This window comes from Nilaparvata lugens, chromosome 3 (genome assembly GCF_014356525.2).
Source record: "Nilaparvata lugens isolate BPH chromosome 3, ASM1435652v1, whole genome shotgun sequence".
NCBI lineage: Eukaryota > Metazoa > Arthropoda > Insecta > Hemiptera > Delphacidae > Nilaparvata > Nilaparvata lugens.
Window position 1 is genome coordinate 78,257,588 of NC_052506.1, and position 23,416 is coordinate 78,281,003.

The following is a 23,416-nucleotide window of genomic DNA, read 5'->3' on the forward strand; positions in this document are numbered from 1 at the left end:
AAACAGCTGGAGTCCGTAAACGGAGGTAGTGGGCGTAGTCGCAGTTTTTATGACTAGTAGTTCTGTGAACAGTAGACCTCACGCAGTATTCTCATCCACAAGTCCCTGATTGAAACTATAGATAGACCTTATGGAAATACAGCAATAGACTGGCTTCTCCACACATCTGTGTAATCACTTGTCAGCTGATTTATGGTGAATGATTCTATAGCCTGATTTTTACTCTAATATTGGCGTATGAAGGAGGCTCCTTTTTCCTTTTATATTATCCTTGAAATGCAAAATTTCAAAACACCTTGTATATACGTCGACGCGCAATTAAAAAGGGAACATATCTGTCAAATTTCATGAAAATCTATTACCGCGTTTCGCCGTAAATGTACAACATATAAACATTAAGAGAAATGCCAAACCGTCGACTTGAATCTTAGACCTCACTTCGCTCGGTCAATTAATCTATATTTTCTCATCTCTATAATTGGAAACGGCTTTCCTTGACGAAATGGAAAATTCCTAAATATTTCAAAATAGCTGAAACTTTACACTATTTTACCTTTATTTTGTGTTCAATTTTCTAGTTTTTCGAAATTTAAGGGGAGCAGACCAACAAATAACTCCATAAGCTGTAATGTTAACATATTATGTACATTTTTCCCAGGAATTCTTCAAAGTAGACGTCTAAAATTTTTACAGCACTAATTAGCACTATTATATGAACACTTTAGCGAGAGGTAATTCAGAAATAATTTTTAAATCCCATTTTATATGCCTTTTTGTAATTCAATACTGAGTTTTCGAGCAGTCATTCAGAAAAAATCATATTTAGTGAAAAAATGGTTGAAAACTGAAAAGCTTGTGCTAAATTATGTAAAAAGGTCATGTTATTTAGTGTTCAATATATCAGGTTGATCGGTTGGATAGATCTCTAGTAAAAGGTACATATTATGTTAGCATTACGGCTTATGGAGTTATTTTTTGGTCTGCTCCCCTTAATTTAACGTGGACAGTGACTACGCCCCGTTGGCATCAACACCATTGTCATTCAAATACTGCTATTATAACGTGCACCTCATTATACAAACATTTGCAGAGTTTGATTTGAGCTGTAATGAGATTTACTTCAATTTGCGTAATAATTTATGTTCAATGCAGACATACGCTCAAGTCTAGAACTATTGAGGTGCGTACAGATTTACGCGCCGCGAACATGAGCAATTCACTTTTAATCAGCTGATGCCAAGCTTTTTATATCTGTATCTTACCGTTTCTGTAAAAATACAGATATAGTCAGCTGATTAAAAGTGATCTTTCTTTTAATCAGCTGATGCCAGGCTTTTTATATCTGTATCTTACCGTTTCTGTAGAAATACAGATATAGTCAGCTGATTAAAAGTGAATTGCTCATGTTCGCGGCGCGTAATATCTGTACGCACCTTTATATATTCAGGCGGTGGGACCTTCCCACGAGGGACTCCCCACTAAAACAAAAGCCATACGAATTTACTTTTCAAATTCCACAAAGTCTGAAGAAGATTTACAAGAAGTATAGTCTAGAACTCATAAGTGCAACACTACTAAAAGGAACAAATAGGCACTACAAATTTCGTGTTCCGTACTACAAGAGCCAAGTCTAATAAATTAATATGGACAACAGTAATCTATTATTATTTCATCAGTAATATCTAATTGGGCAAATCATTGCGAACGCAATAAATAGATAATTAGAAACTTCCTTCCTTATTAGAAAAGACATCAAAGTATAGGCATAGTGAGAAGATAGCACAAGAAGATATCTCATGGTATAGGACACGTTTATGTTGCAATTTGTAATGTTAACTCTAACCGATAAACCTTGAATAGTAAGGTCCACGTTATAATGACAGTGAAGAAAGATAGGAGAACAAAGTTGCCGATCCTCTGTCTTGTCAATGCCTTCTATAGACGGTAGCTGATACAGGTATATTGATGTAATATCAACTGTTCATTCTCGTCTAAAAGAATCAATTATATTTTATTATGATTTCATAATAAGATGAAATACTTTGTTAATTGTTACAACCGGTGTTAGGCAAGGAGACGCACTTTCAGCTACACTCTTCAATGTGGTGTTGGAAACAGTAATTCGGAAGCTGGGACTGAGAGGCACAATAGTAAATAGAATGTGTCAGGTTCTGACCTATGCGGACGATGTTGTGTTAGTTGCAAGAAATAAAGACAATCTAAAAGAACTTTTCTGTACAGTGAGGGATGAGGCTGGAAGTGTGGGTCTGGAAATAAACATTGGAAAAACAAAGTACATGAGAATGTCAGCAAATGAGCAGAGGAGAGGAGACAGGTAAATAACTTGAAAATATCAGATGGTTGTGAAATAGAAGGCGTTGGTAAGTTCAAATACGTACCTTGGGGTAATGCTAACTGGTGATAATAGAACGAGTAATGAAATATATGACAGGATCATGATGGGCAAACGTGCATATTATGCAAACCAAAAAAATTTCAAGAGCAGACTCATTTCGCGTAAAACAAAAGAAAAAATGTACAGGACGTTAATAAAGCCGGTTGTGACATACGGATCGGAGACATGAACAATTTTGAGCAAGGATGAGAGAGCACTGAGCTCATTTGAAAGAAAAATGTTCAGAAGGATTTGGGGACCAAAATGGTATGATGGAAATTGGAGAGCCAGGTATAATAGTGAGATTGATGAAGCCATTGGGCAAGAAAACATTGTACGGTCCATAAAGGCAAAACGTATAGAATGGCTGGGTCATGTGGCAAGGATTGGTGAAGAGAGAGTCCCATTGAAGATGATGGATGAGATGATGATGGGGACAAGGAGAAGAGGAAGACCAAGGATGAGATGGCTGAATGACGTCTTGGGCGATCTTTGGGTGCTAGGAGTGGCAGACTGGCGATGAAGAGCCCAGGAGAGAGAAGTTTGGAAGCATTATGTAGAGGAGGCCAAAGTCCACTCAGGATTGTAGAGCCACATAAAAGAAAAAAAAAGACTTTGTTAATTAATGATTAATTCTACATCGTAAAAAAACGATCTGGAATAGAGCAAAGCGTGAAGAGATAGTGCTATCCGCTTTGTTGAATGATAGACAAGGATAGCAATACCTACCATTGCTAAACAAACACTGCCATTAAGGTGGACACTTTATCTCACTATAGTTTTGTTTTTGTGTGGAGCTATGTGACGCTGGTAGTCTCTCATACTGTGCCGTTCTCCCCGGCCAAAACAGTAATAATGGACAACAGTATTCATTAGTAATCGGATTGATTCAACACAAAATCGGCTTGAAATTTGGAACATAACGACCTATACCATGGGATATCTTCTTAAGGTGCATACAGATATACGCGCCGCGAACATGAGCAATTCACTTTTAATCAGCTGATGCCAAGCTTTTTATAACTGTATCTTACCGTTTCTGTAAAAATACAGATATAGTCAGCTGATTAAAAGTGACTTGCTCATGTTCGCGGCGCGTATATCTGTACGCACCTTTACGCTATCTTTTCTCTCCAAGTATAGGCTAATTGAGGAAGTGAACTTCTACGAAGTTCTTCAATATAATCAGAGACAATACTATTAGTGATATCCACGTTAGTTAAAGCACCTGATTAACAATGGTTTGCTATCTCTGTTTGTATTTGAACAAAGCAGATGGCGGTGCCTCCGCACCGTTGGCACAGGTCATGACACTCGTGTTCCTTAGGAGCGGCCATTATGTGGGGTCTTTATGGCGGTAAATTTGAAATTCCAATCTGCTCATAACAAAATCATGCATTATGCTTTTTAAAAACAATTATTCTGGTTCAGATAATATGTAAATTCAGGTTTTCGATTTTTCAATAATTAAATTTCAATAATAAATAGTTCAATAATTCATGTTGTATTATTAAAAATTGTTCTTATTCTTGTAACTTGTTATGATTCATACGGCATTGGTACAAAAGGCTAACCTCAAAAAAAGTTTAAAGTTCCCAATCAATTAAATCTAAAAATCAACAATTCAGTTCCTAATTTTGGAATCTGAATATTATTATTCTGTTGGAAGAATTTATTTTACAATTCAAAGCCAAGAAATATTCCTTGAACAATATAACAAAATAACTCATCATGTTGTTCAATCTATAATGATGACAGCTGATAAATTTGAAAATTGGTGATCTATAACCCCATAAAATGGCGATTTTGCAATGCATCACGGGATTGTGTCATGACCTGTATTTATAGACCTTGCGTTGGCAAAATTATGTTTGACGCATCATCACGTCTGAACTACTCAACTGATCAATTTGAAATTTCGCACATAGATTCTCAATTTACCGAGGATGGTTATAGCCTTATTTTAAATTCTTCAAGGTTACAATGGGTCAAGTTTTCAATTAAACCCTTGCGAAGCACGGGCTAGTCTGCAATAACTTTCATTGCAAATCTAGTCATTGCAATTATATTACTCAATTAGATATTGACTAGTCTTGTCTTGACTAACCGGTGTATGCCCAGCCTAAGGCCAAGACATGATCAGACAGACACGTTTAGTCACAATTCTTCACATACTTAGTTGTTTATGAAGACATGTCTAATTCCAGTGACTGATCAGTGTGAGATGCGTCACAAGCAGCTATGTGAAGTATTGTGACTAAAAGTGTCTGATCATGTCTTGTCTTGTCTAGCCTTCAAGTTCCAATTCAAAATTGGTTTTGCATTTCTCTTTAAATGCTCCGCATTTACGGCGAAACGCGCCAATGGATTTTCATGAAATTTGACAGGAGTGTTCCTTTTTGAATTGCGCGTCGATATATACATAAGGATTTTTGATATTTTGAATTTCAAGGTTGTTATAAAAGGGAAATGAGCCTCCTTAATATGCCAATATGACTATAAAAATCATACTACAAAATTATTCATTATTAATCAGTGGATCATTAATACTGCAAGCAATGATGCATACAATAGTATTCATACAGTACCGTAACTCAAAGTACAACATAGTATTTTTCCCCGACCTTTCTTCCTCTGCTTCCAACTAGGTAAGCTTTTGCTGATAGAGTTGTTCACAACAGATGAATAGCATTGTAGATACACCAACCCAAACAGCCATTAGTCGTTCCCACACCGATATCTCGCCAACACGACAGAACAGGACAGAATTCACTCTGAAGCCTGGTTTCCATTAGTTGGTTTTAGCGGTAGAGTTCCCTGGGCAAGTACTAACTATCTTGTAAACTCTCCCAATGAAAACGTTCATTGTAGAGCATTGTAGAGTTCTTGGTAGATTAGAGTGGGATAGCACCGTGGGATAGTACTCTACCACTTGTCTTCCCCCACCACCGCTTCTCACTCTACTCTACCACTACTAGGCTAATACAAACAGTCTCGAGCTAGTAGAGTAGAGTCTAAAATTGAAATTCAAAGGTTAGTTCTGTTCACAAGACAACACACTTTACCTACTATTCTCAATTGTAGTGGAAACAGTTACTCGACCACTAACTCTACCAGTGGAACCCAGGCTTTCTTGTTACAGAGTCTATAAAGTCACTTTAAAGTCACTCTAGTGACAGTAGAAGCTGGTAAGTCAAAAAGTGACTTGTACAAGTGACAAGTTTGCATTTCACCACACTCACATTCTGCCGACTCTACAAGACCCCATTTATAATATCGCCAGTTACTCGACCACCAATTCTACTAGTGGAAACCAGGCTTGATACAAGGATATAGTATACTACTCTTGGGCTTGATGGACAGTATGGACAGAGAAGGTTGTGCCTTATACTGCACGAGGTCTAATGTTCACTGAACTACTAGTAGACAATAGAGTAGAGATATCAATACTAAAAAAAGTAAATTCGTATGGCTTTTGTTGGTGGGGAGTCCCTTGCGGAAATACTAAATACTCAATACTTGATACTGTAGATTCTGTTGATTCAGAATCTGAATAAAGCTTTCTCTTAGAGGTGTCACATATATGCAATGTGTGCATATTAGCACTTGGTCACATGTAGTAGCCTAATGTGCATATTAGCACAAGTGTAGAGTGTACAGTACATAGTACAAGTGTGAGTATAACAAGTGTGAAAGGTAGGTCATACTCTCACACATGTGTGAGTGTGTGTAGGTCTAATTGCGGGGCACTTCAATTGAACTTTATGTGCATTTAATTGTGGGACAAGGCCGCAACTGTATTGCAGGCAATTTGCTTTGTCTCTTCTATAGTGGAACTCACTGCAAACTGTCAGTATACATCGTTATTAACATGAATGCTTCACATTCAAACAATGCTGACACACCAGCTGTTACTGGAGCGACAACCTGTTACCAAATATTTTAGGCAAGGTTGATAGAGACACGTTTGAACACATACTAGTGACCCCCTGGGTTGGAGAGCTTGCCAATGAATTGTTTGAACATGAACATGAACTGTTTTGCTCATGAACACGTTTGAACACATAATAGTAACCCCCTGGGTTGGAGAACTCGCTCATGAACTGTTTGAACATGAAAATGAACTGTTTTGCTCATGAACACGTTTGAACACATGCTAGTGACCCCCTGGGTTGGAGAACTCGCTCATGAACTGTTTGAACATGAACATGAACTGTTTTGCTCATGAACACGTTTGAACACATAATAGTAACCCCCTGGGTTGGAGAACTCGCTCATGAACTGTTTGAACATGAACATGAACTGTTTTGCTCATGAACACGTTTGAACACATACTAGTGACCCCCTGGGTTGCAGAACTCGCTCATGAACTGTTTTGCTTATGAACACGTTTGAACACATACTAGTGACCCCCTGAGTTGGAGAACTCGCTCATGAACTGTTTTGCTTATGAACACGTTTGAACACATACTAGTGACCCCATGGGTTGGAGAACTCGCTTATGAACTGTTGTATTGTAGTCTTTGAAACCCGCAACTTTCAATCATACAGAGTTGGTGAAAATTATGGAAACAGCTAAAAATGTATTTTACAAGAATAATTATTTGACAGTAGGTTTCATGGGAGATCTTATTTGATATGAAAATTACTCTTCAAAGATTACTTTGTACATCTTTGACCCTCATATTTAGAGTGGAATATTTCTAACCAATTTATTAATTCAAGCCATCAAAATTAAAAATTTATAGCTTCATGTTTATTTTGGACTAAAATTTTATAAAAATTTTACACGTGAAAGTCTAACCCTATCTTGGACTTTGTCACCTATAAATTTGGAAGAAAAATAGCACAAGGACAACCTTATTATTTTATATTCCGATGTTATTACATTAGTGTAATTTGCATTGTAAATAAATAAAAGTCCAAATTCATCTTTTAAATGAGAAAGTGGTCATGTGATACATGATTCTGATACAGAGTTCCAAGAGAAAATGAATGGCGAAAACCGCTCATTGATATCTCAACTCGTATCTGTTTGTAGATGTAAAAGTTGTAAATTATGTTGCATATTAGCCAGCTAAAATATGTGTCAGCGCATGAATGACTGCCTGTGTGATAACTCCCAAATAGCCACAACTGATTATGCAGAATTGGTGAAAATTATGGAAACAGCTACAAATTTCTTTCACAAGAATAATTTGACAGTAGGCTTTATTGGGGATCCAATTTTGTTGTCCAACGAACTTGATCTGTAAAAAGGTTGGAAGAATACGTGCTCAAAATTTGAAGCTGATTGATCAATTCTTTCTAAAGTTATCGTGGAATTAATCACGGTTAAAATTCAACCGGCACTAATATTACAATTATTTAATTAATAAAGCAATAATAACTTGGGCTAGACAGTTTGAAAGATTCCAAAGAACTAGATAAGGTGACCCAATAGCTTTATAAGTTATGCTAGAACAGTCAATCGTAAATTGTATAATTACATGGCTTACACGGCAACGCCTACAATCTTGAATTAATGTTCACTTCAAAATTGGAGCAAAACTAATTTGGACCACAGCCGGTCAATGCCCCTGGACATTGTTACAATAAGAGAAACAAACATAAATGATTCCCATTTTCTAAAAGAAGGTTCAAAAATAAACGTAAAATACGCTACTTTTTGTGCACCACGTGTTCAAATGAGTGCTTTGAGCTTTATGTATAAAACACTATAATCATAATAAAATTATGACATTGAGGGAAAAATTAGGCTGAGCCTGTACTATTTCTCTCAAAAAATTTTGATAAAATGTTTATTTTGTCCAAAAGTTAAGGTTATGTAATCACACACTGCTTCGTCACTTGATTTTCGGTCCAGGAATAATTATTTGAAAATTTTGAAGGTTGCTTTTATACTCCAAATGAATCACAGAATGTATCACAATAGATTAAAAACTTAAGAAATATTGCACTTATTTGAAAAATTTGAATTATTACAAAAATTGTTTTAAAATTTTTATTACAGTTATTGTTATTATCTTTCAGTTTATTGAAAGGAGGCACTATATCAGAGACATTTCAATCATTTAGCACCAAAATTATATAATCTACTTCCTGCAAACTTTAAACAGATTAATCATCCTAGAAAGTTCAAAACAATAGTACACAATTGGTTGATGAGCAAAGGAAGACAGAACATAGAAAACATTATTTCAAATAACAACTAACCACCTAATGACTTACTAAACACTAACTAATTAATAATACGCTCAAAAAAAAACTAAGAAAACCTACTCTAGAACATGGTACGCCATAGTGGAGTAGGTCAATTTTCCACACAGAAAAAATTAAACAAGTAGAGGACACATTATAAGAATTTTTTGTAACTAACTATTGTATGTAATATTGTAATTTATCTAATATTTTGTGTAATTGATGTAGTTTTAGTTTTTTTGGGAAATAAACATTTATTTATTTATTTATTATTCAAGGAGGATGAAAATTGGACCCTAGACGATGTTTAGAAGATCAATGGATTAGATTAGATTAGAGTTATTTATTTAGATATGTTACAATATAAACCGGCTTATACACTTATTCTCATTAAATGACAGTATTGCTGATTATTCAACGAATCTCACAAAATATTAAAAATTAATTAATGGGAATAAAAATATTGAATGCAATTCAAATAACGATTATATGTTATTGTGATGTAACTTCATAAATCGACGGTGCTTTAACAAACAATTTCCGATTCTCTGAAAAAGAAAGGATATAATAGTTATTTGTGCAACTAGTGTGCAAAGTGACAGTTTGCTGCATCGAAAGAAACGTTTACGCCCGAGCCGTAGGCGAGGTCGGAATGGTTTCTTGAGTGCAGCAAACGAACTTTGCGCACGTATTTCACATTAAATTTTTCCTACAGTTACCATTGAATATGAAAAGTGGGTAATTATGGGTAAAATTCCCTGAAATCCATCAAATGTTTTTCTGTGTAACTTTATTATTAATAAAAACCTCAATTTATTTAAAATTGAATTATAATGATTAGTAATTCAATTGAAAATTCATCTGACTGCTTGAAGGGGGTTTATGTTATGTAAGCATTGAAATGACTATAATCAAGGCACATAATAAATAGAACGTTGTTCTTCACTGCCATTATAACGTGCACCAGTCACAGTTACCAACTTAATTTTGATTTTGCTGCACTGGTGCTCCATATAACCTACTAACTATTTTGCGTTGTCATGCTGCAAATCTGGAGTACGCAAAGTACTCACTTTGCGCACTAGTGCGGAAAAGTGATTCTTTGCAGCCTGCAATCAGTGCAGAATTGTTTCCATTCTACAGAAATAATGACGTTGACCCTTTACTTAATGAAACAAACAACTACAGCATTTCATTCTCTGTCAAAGCCACCCCTATTCACACCCCAATCAAACCCCTCAGTCTCTTTCTCTCTCTCATATATCTACTCATCATAGCATCTCTTTCTCATTCCATCTCCTTCCAATCAATCCTGAACGCCTCATCACTAGAAACCTCAGTCGATGTAATACACTCCATAAGACTCTTCTTCATTTTGATCTTGTTTTTTCTTCTCTTGGAGATCTCTCGTCTCTCTCTCTCTCCTTCCCTCACTCTCTCTCATATATCTCCTCATCTAAGCATTGATCTCTAATTCATCTCCTTCCAATCAATCCTGAACTCCTTATTTGTAGAAACCTCAGTCCATGAGGTTTTTTCTATACTCGAAAAAACATTTCTTCTATTAGAGCTCTCTCTCTCTCTCTCTCTCTCTCTCTCTCTCTAAAAATGTTTTTCAGTAAAATATATTCTCCTCATTTAAATGAAATTGTTGTTTTTTTTCAATTACTATTGATTTATACTTTTTGTATCATATTTCTTAATATTCTATTGATATATTTCTAGAATATATTCCCTTATGTTGTTGTGATGTAAATGCATTAGATTTTTATAGGAGGGTTGAATGGGAGAGAGGGCCGGATGCGCTCTAACTTCGCCCTCCAGGTTAAAATAAAGGCAGCCTATCCATCTATCTCTCTCTCTATTTTGGTAGAGAGTTAGTGGGAAGGATATTTTGAATATTCTTTCCAAAGAATGGATATTGATATGTCCAAAGCTCCGCCAATCTATGTACATGCATAACAATATATTATTATCTATAGCTATTACCATAGAGAAACAATAGCGTAAGTAGATATCCCATGGTATAGGGAATTTATGTCGCAACTTTTATTGTTATCTCAAGCCAATTACTGTCGATTACTGTCAATAATTTGTTGGGGTGATGGTGTATCGATTATTGTCAATTTTTACTGTATTGCTGGGGTGATGGTGTATGAACGGCACAATTTGAGAGACTACCAGCGTCACACAGCTGCATAGGAAAGAACTATGTGAACTATCGGCTTGGGATAACAGTAAAACTTGCGACATAAACGCCCTATACCATGGGATATCTATGCTATCGTTTCTCTATGCTATTACCAATTGCTTTTCTCATATCATATGCAGTTCAAAAATCATTTTCTTAGTCTATATTATGTAAATTCATCTATAATTTTGCTGTATTGTAAGCTACTGTATATAAGTGTAAAAGCCAGTATATATTGTAATCTACATAAATAAAGTACTCAATCGATCAATCTCTTTTTCTCACTCTATCTTTCTACCTCTCGATCAATCTCACTTCCATAAGTAACCTCAGTCCATTTTATATACTCAATAAAACACTTCTCCTAACTCACTCTCTCTCTTTCCAAAACTATCATTCTTTCTCTTTCTACCTCTCTCTCTTTCCCGCCCTATATCACTTTCGATTTCATCTTCAAACTAACCACCCAGCTCAGTCTACACTATACCCTATAGTCTGCCCTATTCACTTGTCAGTATTTCTTATCAATACCATCAACACCTCCCGTTCAATCAATGCTGCCAGTATGATGTGGATTTCACTACAGTATGAAACTCTCTCTTCAAATAGCTCATCAATAGCTCTTCAAATCATCAAGCTGACATGACAGTTTGAAATGTTTCAGTTCATTGACCGAGCGAAGTGAGGTCTAAGATTCAATTATATGTTTAAATGTTTATATTTATGTTTATATGTTTCGCATTCACGACAAAACGCAGCAATAGATTCTCATGAAATTTGACAAGAGTATATTCCTTTTTACTTTCCTTGCCCTATTACCATAGGTACCTAAGGAAAGTATTGCTTTCTGAAAAAAATTAAGGTACCCCAATTTCTAAATTTCTATACGTTTCAAGGTCCCCTGAGTCCAAAAAACTGGTTTTTGGGTATTGGTCTGTATGTGTGTGTGTGTGTGTGTGTGTGTGTGTGTGTGTATGAGTGTATGTGCGTCTGTGTACACGATATCTCATCTCCCAATTAACGGAATGACTTGAAATTTGGAACTTAAGGTCCTTTCACTATAAGGATCCGACACGAACAATTTCGATCAAATGCAATTCATGATGGCGGCTAAAATGGCGAAAATGTTGTCAAAAACAGGTTTTTTTGTGATTTTCTCGGAAACGGCTCCAACGATTTTGATCAAATTCATACCTAAAATAGTCATCGATAAGCTCTATCAACTGCCACAAGTCCCATATCTGTAAAAATTTCAGGAGCTCCGCCCCATCAATGCAGATAGATTCCCAATTATCAGGCTTCAGATACAATTGAAAAAAAAAATCAAGTGGAGTAGATTGAGCATAAAAATCTCTACAATTAATGTTCAGTAACATTTTCACCTAAAATTGAAAATAAGCTTTAAATTCGAGAAAATGTGATTATTCAATTGCAAATTATTGTTGATTCTATTAAATCATTCACTATGAAGAGATAGCAGACCTCATGTGTGTCTCCAGCGTTATTGACCTGTCACCAGCTGGCTCAAATCTTTGAATAGTAGACTTGAGATGCGCGGGAACACTAGCGTCAGGTGATCAATTTTCATAACGGCAAGGAAAGTTGTGTGAGTGCGCCACACCAGATTTTTGGATTTCGCGTCGACGTATATATGAGGTTTTTTGAAATTTTGTAGTTAAAGGATAATATAAAATGAAAAGGAGTCTCCTTCGAACGCCAATATTACCGTAGAAATCAGACTATAGAATTATTGATCATAAATCAGCTGTCGAGTGGATTATTAATCGCATGCAATGAAGCATTCAATTATAATATTTCAATGTAACTCCGTAAAAAATTAGCAGTCGTGTGGACCACTAATTACATTCAATGATGCATGCAATTAATAACTCGAAATTGCATAGTATTTTCTCCCGACTTTTCTCTGCTTTCAACTCCGTAAGCTTTTAATGATAGTAGCATAGTTGTTTACAACATTATTAGCATTGTCGGCACAACAACCGAAACAGCCATTAGTTCTTTACACACCAATATCTCGCCGACACGACAGGACAGGCCATAGTTTACTCTGATTGACAGTATTAGAGGAGGTTGTGGTGTAAAACTGCGCGAGGTCTACTGTTCACAGAACCACTAGTAATACACTAGCAGGTAACCCGTGCTAAGAAGGCGTCTAATTAAAAACTTGACCAACTGAAAACTTGACCTACTGATATCTTGTAGAATTTGAAATTAACATATAACCATCCTCGGTAAATTAAAAGTCTATATGCAAAATTTTGGAGTCGATTTTTGTCACAATCTAGGAGATAAATCTTCTGACCCAGCATACTGGGCCAACAGTTTCATATTAAGGTCACGTATCACTGATTATTTGAATAGAAATAAAAATCTCAGTAGCCTTTTCTTGAATAATTATTTCATCACAACATGTTTCAACATTCATGCCATTTTCAAATGAAATCTTCAAAAAAATCTGGTGTGGCGCACTCACACAACTTTCCAGCCGTTATGAAAATTGATCACCTGACGCTATGGTAGTGTTCCCGCGCATCTCAAGTCAAAGATTAGAGCAAGCTGGTGACAGGACAATAACGATGGAGACACACGAAGTCTGCTATCTCTTCATAGTGAATGATTTAATAGAATCAACAGTTGCCAACAGTTTGCGTTATTGAATAAACACATTTTCTCGAATTTCTAGCTTATTTCCAATTTTAGGTGGAAATGTCACTGAACATTAATTGTAGAGATTTTTATGCTCAATCTTTTCCAATTAAATTTTTTCGTTTAAATTGTATCTGAAGCCTGATAATTGGGAATCTAAAATCACACTTTGCATTGATGGGGCAGAGCTCCTGAAATTTTTACAGATATGGGACTTGTGGCAGTTGATAGAACTCATCAATGACTATTCTAGATATAAATTTGATCAAAATCGTTAGAGCCGTTTTCGAGAAAATCGCGAAAAACCCTGTTTTTGACAACATTTTCGCCATTTTAGCCGCCATCTTGAAATGGATTTATTCGAAATTGTTCGTGTCGGATCCTTATAGGGGAAGGACCTCAAGTTCCAAATTTCAAGTCATTCCGTTGATTGGGAGATGAGATATCGTGTACACAGACGCACATACACTCATACACACACACACATACAGACCAATACCCAAAAACCACTTTTTTGGACTCAGGGGACCTTGAAACGTATAGAAATTTAGAAATTGGGGTACCTTAATTTTTTTCGGAAAGCAATCCTTTCCTTACCTATGGTAATAGGGCAAGGAAAGTAAAAAGGTAAAATAGATAGAATAATGGATATAGATAAGATAATTCAAAAAAAGGTACTGAGGTTTTTATTTAAATATATATTACAAGTTGCCCTATACAGAAAAAACACACTGGTTATTTATAGCTTTCTCTGTTAATGCACTAGCCAGTAACCTGTGCTAAGTAAGGGTCTGATTAAAAACTTGACAAACTGAAAATTTGACCTACTGAAATCTTGAAGAATTTAAAATAAACACATAATCATCCTCGGTAAATTAAGAGTTTATACACAAAATTTCAAGTTAATCAGTCCAGTAGTTCAGACGTGATGGTGCGTCAGTCGTGAATCAATCCTCAATTCTCGAGTGACGCATCATCACGTCTGAACTACTCAACTGATTGACTTGAAATTTTGCATATAAATTCTTAATTTACCGAGGACAGTTATAGGCCTATTTTGAATCGTTCAAGATCTCAGTGGGTCCAGTTTGTCAAGATTTTAATCAGACCCTTAAGGAGCAAGGGTTACCTGCTAGTCTTCAATGAAATACAATTTTTGCAAAAAAATGAATGATGATTTGTCTTATTTATTCTTGGATCAGGATTTTACTAGAATATTGAAATGATCGATATGAATGAATGATACATACAATGAAATGAAAGCTTGTATCAATTTCCACACAGAAAATACTAAACATGTAGAAGACACATTATAAGAAATTTCTGAATCTAACTATTGTATTTAATTGTAAACTATCGAATATTTTCTGTAATTGATGTAGTAGTTTTAGTTTTTTTGGGAAATTAACTTATTAATATAAAATAAAATTGAATTGATTGACCAATAAGATAAAATTTATTATGAATAGAATGAAATGAAAACTTGTAGGCTATTAATAAAATTATAGGAAAAAATTGTGAGTGAACTTACATAAACATGCAGCAGCTAGAAGAGAGACGGCCACAGGAGGCGGTTCACAAGTCGGGAAAAACGGTTTCGCCGCGTACTGTGCGAACGTCAGCGCGACCACAGCCTGTGTGCACGGCCTAATCACTAACAACACGACCCACAGGTACAGAAACGCGGGAAGATCGCCGAACGCTTCCAGAATATACGCATAGTCGCCGCCCGAACGCGCGATACAGGTTCCCAGTTCGGCGAAACATACCGCGCCGACCGCCGAGAACGCGCCCGATAGCGTCCACACGACCAACGACGCGGCGACTGATCGCGTATAGAGAAAAACACCGGCCGGCGACACGAAAATACCAGACCCGACGATCGAGCCCACAATCAACGCGACGCCGTTGGCTAGCGTGATTTTGCGTCGCAACGTGACGCGATTCGCGTCGTCTGCCATGATCTAAAAGTTCAGTCTGATCATCATCTGCTGGAAGCTGAGATACGAGTAATGCGGGTTGCAGAGTCGGTCTGATAAAGGGGCATGCGTCGAGCTAGACACAGTACAACGTTGTGAGTTGAGCAGGTTGCAGACTCCGCCTGTTGAAGGGGCATGCGTAGCTGCTAAACACAGTACTCGTCACAAACACACACCATGTGACAAAATGAGGTACCAGTAGATGAAGTTCGCACGCATTGTGTGGTTTGGATCTGCAACAGGTTCAGATAGAAGTCACAAATTACTGTTTGTCTGTTGGTTTCGTTATCTGCTTACGATAAATCAAATCAAAACAAATTTATTTCGCCATAATAAAAATAATACAATAGCTTAATCATTGATACAACGTTGAAGAAAACACATTAATCAATTTTTAAATGAAAACGAAAAATAACATTGTCATTAAAAATAGAGATAAATATATAGTCTATTCATTCATTCTTTATTAATTATTTATATACTAAGTACATTATCAAAATGGTAGGGGGAGGAAAGATAAGGTAGCCTTGTGCTATTCCTCTCCCAAATTTAGATAATACCATAGAGAAACAATAGCGTAAGTAGATATACCATGGTATAGGGAATTTTTGGCGCAACTTTTACTGTTATCTCAAGCCGATTACTGTTGATTATTGTCGATTTTTACTGTTTTGTTGGGGTGAGAGTGTATGAACGGCACAATATGAGAGACTACCAGTGTCACACAGCTGCACGAGAAAGAATTACATGGACTATCGGCTTGAGATAACAGTAAAAGCTGCAACATAAACACCCTATAGCATGGGATATCTACTTATGCTATTGTTTCTCTATGATAACACATAGTCCGAAATAGGTTAAGTCTTGTAGTTCTTCAATTCACAAAATGTTCAGTCCTCAAGAATTTTCACAAAGTAGATTTTCAAATTTAGATGCTTCAAAACTAAACATAAAAGAAATATTTCACATTATTTCAACTAAAATAGAAAATATTCACATATTAAACATATTTTTGGACTATTTCAATCAATATTATTGAGAAAGGGACAGTTTTGGGCTATAAGCCTGTTGTTCCTTCCCCAATAAGTCAAGAATGATAATGAATGTATAAATAAATATTAGAATAAAACAATAGAATGACTTCTAATGAAATTTTTTCTATAATGACATTTTTAGACTCAAAATAGTGTGTGAATTAAGTTATAATTTTTACATAACCTCTAGACTAGACTGTGTATTCCAAATTAAGGTTTAAAGCAGTTTTGGGCGAATGCCTGTTGTTTTTACCTGAATTGTATTTGTATAATGATTAAATAAATGAGTAAATGAAATAAAAGAGCAAAGCAGACGTAATTTCAAACAAGTAGGTCAGTTCCCTCTTTAACAATGAACCATCAACTTCTTCACAATAATTGTAATTTATGTGTATTCAGCGTTTAGAAAAATGTATTGTTTTGTTTCTAACTGTATTCTATTAGCTTTTAGGAAATAAATATTTTCATTTGATTTGATGATTCGGGGCACAGTAATGGACAACAATGCCTATTTTTTTAATCGACCACAACGTCAGCAAAACAATACCAAACAACAAGAAAAAATCTGCAAAGGAAACAAAAATAATTGACCATAGTATAGCTATAGAGCAATGGGAGTCCAATACGAGAATATTAAGATTGACGACCCTTCAATCCTAGAATAGAAGGTGGGAATGTAAATGAAATATAGGTTCATCAAGAGAAATGAATGAAACCAGTTCGTTAGAATTGGTTGCAAAACATTAGAGAGAAGATATTTTAATCCTTTAAGTGATCTTGAGAAAGGGATTTCTTATCTTTATTTCTCAACTATCAGGTAAACCGTGCTCGTAAGGTTTCAATAAAAAACTTGAAAACTTGACCTGCTGAAATCTTGAAAACTTCAAACTAGGCCTTTAACCATCCTCGGTAAATTAAGAATCTATATGCAAAATTTCAAGTTGAGATGTGATGATGCGCATATTTCTTATAAATAATGTGTCTTCTACATGTTTAGTATTTTCTGTGTGGAAATTGATACAAATTTTCATTTCATTCTATGTATCATTCTATCATATTGATCATTTCAATATTTTAGTAAAATCCTGAACTGAGCATCAATGACAAATCATCATTCACTTTTATGAAAAAATTGTATTTCATTGAAGACTAGCAGGTAACCCGTGCTCCACAAGGGTCTAATTATTAAAAACTTGAAAAACTTGACCTACTGAAATCTTGGAAAATTCTAACTAGTCCTATAACCGTCCTCGGTAAATGAAGAATCTATATGCAAAATTTCAAGTTAATCAGTCCAGTAGTTGAGATGTGATGATGCACTATTCTTGAATTTCTTATCTTGTATGTCAGTGGTTCTCAAAGTGTGGGGCGCGACCCCCAAGGGGGCGCGATAAGTGCTCAGGGGGGGCACAAAGCTTTGTTGGGAAATTATTCAAATTTACTTCTAAAATAATTACGATAAGCAATCTTTCTACTTTTAAAATTCTACTAACAAATATTTCAATGAGAACTTGAATGGTTTGGCATGGATTCAAAACCCATTCAAATTCTCGATCAATGAGTGATCCCTTAACATGATAGAAAACGAAAACCTCATTGATCTCCAAGTTGACTATTGCGCTTAAAATGAAGTTTGAAGAATATTCTCTCACATTCCTCTGGATTGGTGTGCAACAGGAACACCTAATTTTGAGTGAAAAGGCATTGAAGATATTGCCTCCATTTGCGACAACTTATTCGTGTGAAACTGGGTTTTCTTCTCTAGCTGCCATAAAAAGTGAATTTACATCAAGACTGGATGTGACCCAGGAACTTAGAGTAGCGTAATCAGAGCTGACACCTCTTTTCAACAAACTCTGTGCGAAAAAAACAAGCTCATCCTTCACATTGAAGCTCTTTTTATTGTTAATTACTATGAGAAACAAAAGTAACAACTATGTACTATAGTAGCTATAGTACCTGAATAAATTATAATTGTATAGAATTTTTGTTATACGCTTATACATGTAGGGGGGCCCGGCTTACAGCTGAATTATGCAGGAGGGGGGGGCTCGAAGTGAAAAGTTTGAGAACCACTGTTGTACGTGTATAAGCCAGTTCTTTACTTTATTACATTAATCTTGAGTGATTCAATTCAATATGATAGCATTTGATTTGAAAATCGAAGAAATCTATAGAGAGATAATGTCAATGCATAGATCTCAATAATATGCTTAGTGAGTTTCATGTTATAAAATCAGCACCTAATTAACATAGGATTGAGATCCTTGCCCGACATTAGAGAAACCAGACATTTCTATTTTTCTGCATCTCTGCACCGTTGCCAAATTGTTTGTAGGCTGAGAGGAAATATAATAAACTACCACAATATTTAAATCTCAATTACGAAAATGTATTAAGTGCTGTTTGCACAGTGACACAGTTGTAACTAAATTTCATTTTAAACTGGATTGAATCCATATCAAGTCTCGTTTGTTATGATGTGGTTCATTTTGAGTTTAAGCCACCAGCTGATTAAATTCAGTTCAAGCTTTGACTGTACAGACAGTAAAGATAAACTGTATATCTTCTTTGTGAATATAATGTATTTGATATAATTATTAATCATTATTGAAAAGAATTAACAACAATTTAATATTGTATATCAGATACACTGGTATTATTTGAATCAATTCAATTCAATTCAAAAAGTTATTTATTTCACAAGTCTTACAAGCAATCACAGTGGTAGCCTACATCATAAAATAAGAATTCACTTTACAATAAAAATAAGACAATGTCAGCACCACAGAAATGACAGCAGATATACAAATATATATTAAGAAATATTTACTCTCGCAGAGGCATTACTGCCTGTGTGCGAGAATGAGTCTAAGGTAGGAATAGGCATATATAAATATTTCGCAGTACTTGCACAGATCGGTTAAGCTTGTTGACATTTCAATAATAGTGACACTAAACCCCCCCCCCTGAGAATGAAACTACATTAAATGTAAATGTAAATTTCCCCCCCCCTATCCCTATGCCACCCCCTAGAAACCCAAGAAACCCCTTCCCGCCCCCCATAAGTGACGTTCCCCCCATCCAAACCCAACAAACCCATCACATCTACCCACTATAGAAAGCGGTGGAAAAGGAGACTTGGCAACTACGCCGTCTTAGGCTAGGCACACACCAGTTAGTCAAGACAAGTCAAGACATGATCAGACACAATACTTCACATAGCTGCTTATGACGCAACACACACTGATTAGTCATAAGCAATGATGTGAAGTATTGTGACTAAACGTGTCTGATCATGTCTTTTCTTGTGTTGACTGACTGGTGTGTGCCTAGCCTTATCATTCCCTCTGATTGTATAACTTTAATCTCACTATATAGATAAGAGTAACCCAACTCGTGTTTCTACAAATTTAGCGAATAGTTGCTACTTTATTCGGATGATAAAATTGAGAGCATTTTTTCCAAGATAATAAAATAATATGTAGACATTCATCAGACTTGAAAAAACTGTTGTGAAGTGCCATGAGGAGTGTCATAAACATTATCTAACAGAAGTACTGTAACCTTCATAGGTTGTAAATGCTAAGTTCAATGTTATCTGAAGCCGTATCTTATCACTTCTTGACACTAAAATTTTTATGAGCCCCAATTTTTGCAAACACAACTACTTAAATATGTCACAATAAATTGCTGGCAATCTACGAACTGATTATATAATGATCAACTATTTAATTATTTATTGGGTAAAACAAACATTAAAATAGTTCGAAGAGAAAAAACAGGCTATTGCCCAAAACTTTTATTTCTTAATTTTGTCACAAATCGTCCAAATATTATGAAGGTCAAGTCCAAGGTTTTAAAAGTTCCCAAATAACTATTCTTGTTCTTCAATGAATGTTTCACAGTTTATCAATGAATATTTCAATCAAAAATTTTGAGGTGGATAGGCCTACTTATCTAGAAGTTAATTAAAGAAACATGATTGTCTAATAAAAAAGTGATTATTATTTTTGGCTACAGATGCTTCAATTACTTGAAAACTTGGAGCACATCTAGCTTATCTCTTGAGATGCTAAACGTGCCCCAAAAGTGATCGAGTAAAAAAATAGAAGAGAGAGAGAGAGTGAGTGAGAGAATGATTTATTGCTTTATTTATCCAGATTGCAATATATACTGGCGTATACACTTTTTATAATAGCTTACAATACAGTTTTAGATTAATTTACCGAACGTAGTGAGGTCTATGTTTTAACTCGGATTTTCTTTTGTCTGTCTGTATGTAACGCGATTACGGCCAAACGCGTTGATAGAATTCAATGAGATTTGCGCGTCGAATTCAACTGCGCGTCGATGTATACACAAGGTTTTTTGAAATTTTGCATTTTAAGGATAATATGAGAAGACTCTGATATCACTATATCATCTATTTCGAAGATAGGATCAATCAGACTATAGAATTATTCATAATCAATCAGCTGACAAGTGGTTCATTCATTGCATGCAATACACAGATGTCTGGGCGTGTCTATTTCTATAAGGTAGGAAGGGTTCCAATATTTTTTATGATGCGTGCCCATCAGTATCAATATTCTTACATTTGAAAAGCAAATTTAATAGGTGATTAAAAAATAAAATAAAAAATGACTACATTAACTGAATAATGCTGAAGAAATTATAATATTCTTGATTGAAAAGAATTAATTTTAAAATAGTTGAGAAATATTTTCATAAGATGGAAAGATTATCGCGGAACTGGATAAATTATCATATGGGATACAAATTCAAACGTGAACTGAGTTTATAAGATAAGGCAGTCTTTAGAATAAGAGAGTTTTTGTTCTTGGAGAAAACAAATAACAGTTGTTAAGAGTAAATCATGATTCAACTGTGAATTGTGAATCAACTAGAACAGGTGACATCAGATACTTGTGGATGAGAAAACTGCGTGAGGTCTACTGTTCACAGAACTACTAGTATACATAATATAAACTGAAATAATAATAATTACTGAACTGTACATGATAAGAAAAAAATGCATTAAGGCGGGATGCACACCGGAGAAAAGTGTTTCGTGAAAAAAGTTTCAGGAAACGTGAAACGAAAGTTGCTCGCAATCGACTGATAAGATTAAGCAGGGAACGTTTCTTTTGTGTGCATGCGCGAGTGAAACGGATTGCATGAAACAAGTTTCATGAAAGAGGGCTTCACGAAATGCGTTTCTCCGGTGTGCATCCCGCCTTAGAAATTCCTTCAAGATAATATTGTTTTGTATCTTCTTAAATTGGCGGAGCTTTGAACATATCAATGTTCACTCTTTTGAAAGAGTATTTAAAATATCCTTCCTAGTCCTCTACCAAAATCTACCAGAGAGAGAGAGAGAGATTGATTATTTGCCTTTATTAGGGCGGAGTTAGTACTCCAGGTCCTCTCTGCCACACAACCCATTACAAAATGAAAAATTACAGAAGATTACAAAGAGAGGGATTGATTGATTGAGTACTTTATTTATGTAGATTACAATATATACTGGCTTATACACTTATATAGCTTACAATACAGCAAAATTATAGATGAATTTACATAATATAGACTAAGAAAATAATGATTGAACTGTATAGCCTATGATATGAAAAAATCAATTTGGAATAAATCTAGATGATATTGTTATGCATCTACATAAATTGGCGGAGCTTTGGAGATATCAATGTCCATTCTTCGGAAAGAATATTCAAAATATCCTTCCCACTAACTCTCTACCAAAACCTCTACCAAGAGAGAGAGAGATTGATTGATTGATTGAGTACTTTATTCAGAGAGAGAGAGAGAGAGAGAGAGAAGAGAGAGAGAGAAGAGAGAGAGAGATAAAGAGAGAGACCAACAATGACAACATAGTACAATAGATAGACCATACTGAGTAGATAGTATTGAATAAATGTTTACTCATCAGTATCTATTATTTATCAGCTGCCTATTATTCTATTATGACAGACGTAACTGTACTTTTTCCTATTGCCAAATAGTGAAATCAACTCATGTCTCTGTAGAATGTCAGCATTCCTTACAATTAACATCAATGTTACTCATTCATTATACGCTGACATTTTGCAGTGAATCTACTCATTATCATCTATCTATTTCCATTGTACTATGTTGTCGTTGTAGTCCTTTCTCTCTCACTCACTCACTCTCTCTCTCTCACTCTATCTATCTTTCACAACAGTAAATTAATAATTTTATCAGGTTGGCATTAAGTTGAGTTGACTTTGTTAGGTTGGCACCAAGTTGAAGATTGAAATGCATTTATCGCGGAAAAATTGATTGGGCACTGCTACTTCAATCAGAGCTATTCCTGGGATATTATATTACTAGCCATCAGGCTCGCTTCGCTCGCCATATCCGTTTAGCCAGACGTTTAGTCTGGACCCCCGACTGGATCGTCCTAACATAATTATGATAAAAATGCTCAAATGAAAAATGCAGGCGAGCGAAGCGAGCCTGCTGATTTCATTCTTGGACGATCCAGTCGGGGGTCCAGGGCGCGGAGCCCCCTGGCTAGACGGATATGGCGAGCGAAGCGAGCCTGACGGCTAGTGATCTTATAAAACGTTTTAAATTTTAAAATAGAACGCATAAGTTATCTTCGATAGAAGTTATGCATAGGAAAGATGACAGTTTGAAGTTCACTGTAGTTTATTCATGCTGTTTATATATCAAATTATCAAATTATATTGTTTCTTCACAGCATTTAAGGCATTACTGATTTATGAAGATTTTTGTTTAAATATTGAGCAATCGGTTCTTACTTTGGAAGGGTGGCCGCGTTAGGACAGCTGTACTAGGAGACAGTTAGGCTGTGCAACAGGCTTAAAAACTTTTCAATGATAATATTATTTTTCAGAGCTTTTCGATTTTTATACTATCAAGCGATCAAAATAAAAAAATCTGG

At 35.4% G+C, this 23,416-nt stretch overlaps 1 protein-coding gene across 1 annotated transcript in view; it reads right to left on the reverse strand.

Moving 5' to 3' along the window:
- The window catches only part of LOC111055257 (large neutral amino acids transporter small subunit 1), an 86,032-nt gene that overhangs the window by 61,204 nt on the left and 1,412 nt on the right, over positions 1-23,416 (reverse strand). Inside the window, exon 2 of the mRNA XM_022342426.2 lies at positions 14,986-15,666. Coding sequence (XP_022198118.2) covers positions 14,986-15,415 — 430 coding nt within the window. The 5' untranslated portion in view covers positions 15,416-15,666. The remainder of the gene's footprint in view (positions 1-14,985; positions 15,667-23,416) is intronic.